We start from the raw sequence: 6,006 nt of genomic DNA, 5'->3' as shown, positions 1-6,006 counted from the left end.
TGCTTTCCAGAGAGCTCTTCGGACTCAACTAGAAAATGAAAAGTGGAAAAACAAAAAAAATTATTTTCTCCCAAACAAGGCCAGATATTTGAAACTTTGGTATGAAAATATAGGTTTCTGGACACGCTGAATCTATTACGAGCATTTTCGAAAGCCTGTCTCCCTCCGTTGAGATTTTCATCTGGAAAATGGCATTTTTCAAAATCTGCAATTTTCAATCTGCGATATCTCCTGTTATATTCATCCGATCCAATTGGGATTTCCGGTTCTATAATCAGCGTTGCCTAGGCTTCCATCCTAGCATAGAAACTTGATTTCGAAAATCTCGATTTTGTGGGTCAAAAATGAGCAAGTGTGTAGGTACACCCCCCTACAATGAACTATTTTCCACTCGAGCAATTTCGAAAGCCTATCTCCCTCCGCTTAGATTTTCATCTGCAACATGTCATTTTTCAAAAATTGCAATTTTCAATCTGCGATATATCCTGTTATATTCATCCGATCCACTTGGAATTTCCGGTTCTATAGTCAGCGTTGCCTAGGCTTCTACCCTAGCACAGAAACTCGATTTCGAAAATATCGATTTTGAGGGTCAAAAATGAGCAAGGTGTTAGACCCCCCTACAATGACCTATTTTCCACTCTCTGAAAATAAGGATGTTCTATTAATGTCTCAGGATATTGAGTGCATAGAATTTATTTCGAAGATTCTAGAAAACCAAACAGTTGATGCTTCAATAGAGAATTGCTTTCCAGAGAGCTCTTCGGACTCAACTAGAAAATGAAAAGTGGAAAAACAAAAAAAATTATTTTCTCCCAAACAAGGACAGATATTTGAAACTTTGGTTAAAATATAGGTTTCTGGACACGCTGAATCTATTGCGAGCATTTTCGAAAGCCTGTCTCCCTCCGTTGAGATTTTCATCTGGGAAATGGCATTTTTCAAAAATTGCAATTTTCAATCTGCGATACATCCTGTTATATTCATCTGAACTAATTGAGATTTCCGGTTCCATAATCAGCGTTGCCTAGACTTCCACCCTAGAACAAAAACTCGATTTCGAAATTCTCGATTTTGAGGGTCAAAAATGAGCAAGGGGTTAGACCCCCCTACAATGACCTATTTTCCACTCTCTGAAAATAAGGATGTTCTATTAATGTCTCAGGATATTGAGTGCATAGAATTTATTTCGAAGATTCTAGAAAACCAAACAGTTGATGCTTCAATAGAGAATTGCTTTCCAGAGAGCTCTTCGGACTCAACTCGAAAATGAAAAGTGGAAAAACGAAAAAAATTATTTTCTCCTGAACAGAACAAGATATTTGAAACTTTGGTATGACAATATAGGTTTTCGGATACGCTGAATATGTTGTATTATTAGAATATGAAATACAGAGAAAACATACAATACTTCAGTGTGACTTTTTATGTATTTTTTTATCAATTGTTTTTTAACACATAGGTGATAATTTAAATTCTAATTATTTACATAGAACTAAAAACTATATCTATGTTTCGACCACAAAACTGTCACAATTATATTATGCCCCTACATTACTCCCCTCCCAGGAGCTGCAATAAATTTGAAAGAATGAATTGCAAGTGACGAGATACTAATGTTAATGTCGAATATACAAAAATGCTAATTACAATAAATGAACAAATGACACTTTTTACAACAACATTTGCTTATATACTTTTTGTAGACACCATATCACTATAACGAGCCGGAAAATGTACATGTCGTCCACTTCGCGTAGTCTTAAATGATATTGACGGAAATCTAGCAAAATCTTTAGAAATATCAGGATGTAAATGACTGTCTGATTCAGTAGTGACGTCCGTATCATCTGTCATTAAATATGCTGGCTTAAGTCTGTCGATTGAAATAGTATCTTGTTTATCTTTCATTTGAATTTTGAAATATTTGTTCGTACGTTCGATCACCAAAAATGGACCTTCATAAACAGGCTCGAGAGGCTTTTTAACCCTATCTATTTTAACAAAAACATGGGAGCATACGGACAAATCTTTATGAACAAAAATACGTGCCTTAGTCTTTTGTTGAATGCTACACGGTCTTAATGTACGCATTTTCTTTTGTAAATCTGTCACAAACGTTTCCGAGTCTACTTTTGTTTTGGAATTTTCAAAGAATTCACCTGGCATTCGTATTGACGTCCCGTAGACCATCTGTGCTGTAGTGAAGTTGGAATCTGCTTTCAAAGAAGCTCGAATACCTAGCAACACTGTTGGCAGTGTATCGGTCCATTTGGTGGAATTATGCGCCCGTATGGCTGCTTTTATTGTACGGTGTTGTCGTTCAATTTTTCCATTGCATTGTGGGTGATAAGCAGTGGTATGACAGAGTTTCACTCCACAAAAGGAAGTGAGGTGATGAAAAAGTGAGGATGTGAATTGACTTCCTCGATCGGTTATGACACAGTAATCACTAGTAATCCAATTTTGATAGAAAGCACGAGCAACTGTTTCTGCAGATATGTCTCCTAAGGGAATTGCCTCAACCCAATTAGTAAATCGGTCTATACAAGTTAAAATGTATTTTTTACCATCTGAAACAGGTAAAGGGCCAACAAGATCTATATGAATTATAGAAAAACGTTCATCTGGATCAGAGAATTTGGATATCTCAGATTTTGTATGCTTCGAAATTTTATTTTTTTGGCAATTTATGCATGATCGCGTCCAATTCTTAACATCTCCTTTGATTCCAGGCCAAACATATCTGGCAGACATGTTTTTTACAGTTGCTTTCACCCCTTGATGAGCACAACCATGAACGTGTTCAAAAACTGATTTCCGAAATTTTTTGGGAATGTATGGTCTAATACGATCCGTTGAAGTATCGCACCATAAAACTATCCCGGATTGAAGCTGGTGTTGTTTCAGTTGCAGAGCAGTATTGCTCTCCTTAAGTTAAGCCAATTCAGTGTCAGTCTTTTGTGCCTCTGCAATTCTTTTAAAATCAATAGCTTCGATGCTATCAATTCGGGACAACGCATCTGCAACGACGTTAGCGTTGCCGCTGATATGTTGAATATCAGTGGTAAACTCTGATATGTATTGGAGCTGCCGTAATTGCCTAAAATTTGCCTTTTCATTTTTTTGTCGGAAGGCATAAGTCAGGGGTTTATGGTCTGTATATATGACAAATTCTCTACCTTGAAGTAAATGTTTGAAATATTTGACTGCCAAATACACACCTAACAGTTCACGATCGTATGTACTATAAACCTTCTGCGCTGAATTTAATTTTTTTGAAAAAAACGCTAAGGGTTTCCACTCTGATCCGTCATACTGCTGCAAAGCTGCGCCTACTGCACAATCTGATGCATCAGTAAATAATGCTATCGGCAATTCTGGATCAGGAATAGAAAGTAATGCTGCATTAGCTAGATCCGCTTTGCATTTTTCGAAATCTTCTTCTAATTTCGGTGTCCAGATAATCGGTCTATTATCTTTTTTACGCGCACCCTTTAGTAGTTCATTTAAGCCTGCTTGGGTGTGAGCTGCATTTTTAATGAAAGGTCTATAAAAATTTATTATGCCTAAAAACTGTCGCAACTCATGAATTGTTTTTGGTCGTTGCAAGTCAACAATAGTATGTACTTTATCTGGCAGTGGTTTTGATCCTTCTGGAGTAATAAAATATCCCAAAAATTCAATTGCGTGGACACCAAATTGTGATTTTGCAACATTGATTCTAAGACCGTATTTCAAAAGTCTATCTAAAACCAATTTTAAATGTAGAATATGTTCTTCTTCAGAGGTAGACGCTATAAGTATATCATCAATATAAGAAAATACAAATTCTAAACCTGCCAAAACTTCATGAATAAACCGTTGAAATGTTGAAGGGGCATTTCGTAGTCCGAATGGCATAGCTATAAATTCAAATAACCCGAATGGAGTTGTAATGGCGGTTTTATGTCTATCTTCTTCGGCTATTGGTATATGGAAATAAGCCTTATGAAGGTCAATTTTTGAAAAAAATTGTTTTTTACCCAATATATGATTGAAATCTTCGATTCGAGGAATAGGATATCGATCGGGAAGAGTTCTTTCGTTCAATCGCCTATAGTCTCCACATGGACGCCAGGAACCGTCTTTCTTCTTGACTAAATGTAAAGGACTAGCCCATTGTGACTTTGATGGTTGAATAATACCATTGTCCAACATAAACTGAAATTCTTTCTTAGCTATAGTCAATTTTTGGTTATCAAGACGTCTAGGTTTCGAAAATACTGGCTGTCCTGTTGTAACGATATGGTGTTTAACATTGTGCTTAACATTACTAGGCAGAAAATTTGGTCGAGTTAACTCAGAATAATTGTTCAATAGTACACTGAATTTATCAAGTTTTTCACTGACTAAAGTACTCACTACATCTTCTGATGTGATGGACGCCAATTCACCTTTTCTGCAAAGCTTAGTGTCGCCATCCACCAACTGTTGTCTCTTCAGATCGACGAGTAGGTTGAATTTTTTCAAAAAGTCAGCACCCAGAATGCCTCTTGAGGTTTTGGCGATGATGAAAGGCCATCTAAATGCACGCCTTAGACCTAAATCGATTTCCATAATTATGATGCCATAGGTGGGTATCCGAGTACCATTAGCAGCATACAAGATGAAGTCATTGTTCGAATTTACCTGTGCTGAAGTTTTCTGACCATATGGAATAATTGATACGTCAGCACCGCTGTCCACTAAAAATTGCAAACCCGTGTTCCTGTCTAACATGAATAAACGAGAGTTGCAGCAAGTAACTGAATCAGTAGTAGATGTTGCTGCACTTTCCACTACTGACTGGAGTTTTCCGGCTTTTTCCAAGCACAAGGACCAGTACATTTTTCAGGGCGGCATTTTTTACCATATCTGTAGTGAAAATAACAGTATTTTCCTTCTGGATTGAATTTTTGTCTTGATTTCGATCTATCTCGGCCTCTCCCAGGGGTTAGACTTCACCTAGTAGGTCTTTTTTCATAACTTATACTGAACTGTTTGATAGCTTTAGTAAGTTCCGCTACTTCTGTTCTCAATTCTTCAAGTTCATTGGAAGTACTTTTAGTTGCATTGGAACCTGAACCTTTAATACCATACAATTCATTTGGTGGGTTTAACTCATAAATTTTATCAGCCATGATTGCAAGACGATTAACACCTTCTTCACTTGTGATCACTACATTTTTTATATTGATTGGTAGATTTTCCAACCACAAGGTTTTTATTACTCTTTCTGATATATCAGTACCTGCTAGAGTTTTCAATTTCCTTAACAGTTGACTTGGTTTCAGATCACCAAGGTTTTGCCCTGTTAATAATCTCTTTATTCGTTTTTCTTCACTTTCTGCGAATATGCTCGTCAATCTTTCTTTGGCAAGCTGATATTTATTATCATCTGAACCGGTTGCTATATCCCAAATATTGTCTATTAAGGAAGGTTCCAGCTGGGATATTAAATAGTCGAATTTCAGTGAGTCCTTTCTGATACCATTAATTCTAAATTGAGCATCTATTTGATAAAACCAACGTTCCGGTTTCTCTGACCAAAAAGGTGGAATTTTAACTGAGATTTTGTTGATTTCTGGTAGATTGTTTTCTGGAACTTGATTTTCTTCCACACTTGGGGATTCAGCTTGCGACATTTCAGCGAGTTTACTTCGCACCTCGGGGTCACCAATGTTGTATTATTAGAATATGAAATACAGAGAAAACATACAATACTTCAGTGTGACTTTTTATGTATTTTTTTATCAATTGTTTTTTAACACATAGGTGATAATTTAAATTCTAATTATTTACATAGAACTAAAAACTATATCTATGTTTCGACCACAAAACTGTCACAATTATATTATGCCTCTACAAATATATTGCGAGCATTTTCGAGAGCCTATCTATCTCCGTTAAGATTTTCATCTGGAACATGGCATTTTTGAAAAATTGCAATTTTCAATCTGCGATATCTCCTGTTATATTCATCTG

At 36.2% G+C, this 6,006-nt stretch overlaps 1 protein-coding gene across 1 annotated transcript; it reads right to left on the bottom strand.

The window, feature by feature from the left end:
• Positions 1–4,982: 4,982 nt before the first annotated feature.
• LOC123319286 lies at positions 4,983–5,666 on the bottom strand. Its single transcript, XM_044906159.1, has one exon. The coding sequence runs from the start codon at positions 5,664–5,666 to the stop codon at positions 4,983–4,985; it is 684 nt and encodes a 227-aa protein (XP_044762094.1).
• Positions 5,667–6,006: the final 340 nt, after the last annotated feature.

This window comes from Coccinella septempunctata, chromosome 8 (assembly GCF_907165205.1).
Source record: "Coccinella septempunctata chromosome 8, icCocSept1.1, whole genome shotgun sequence".
NCBI lineage: Eukaryota > Metazoa > Arthropoda > Insecta > Coleoptera > Coccinellidae > Coccinella > Coccinella septempunctata.
The sequence above is the reverse complement of the archived record's forward strand: the minus strand, read 5'-3'. Positions and strand labels throughout refer to the sequence as shown.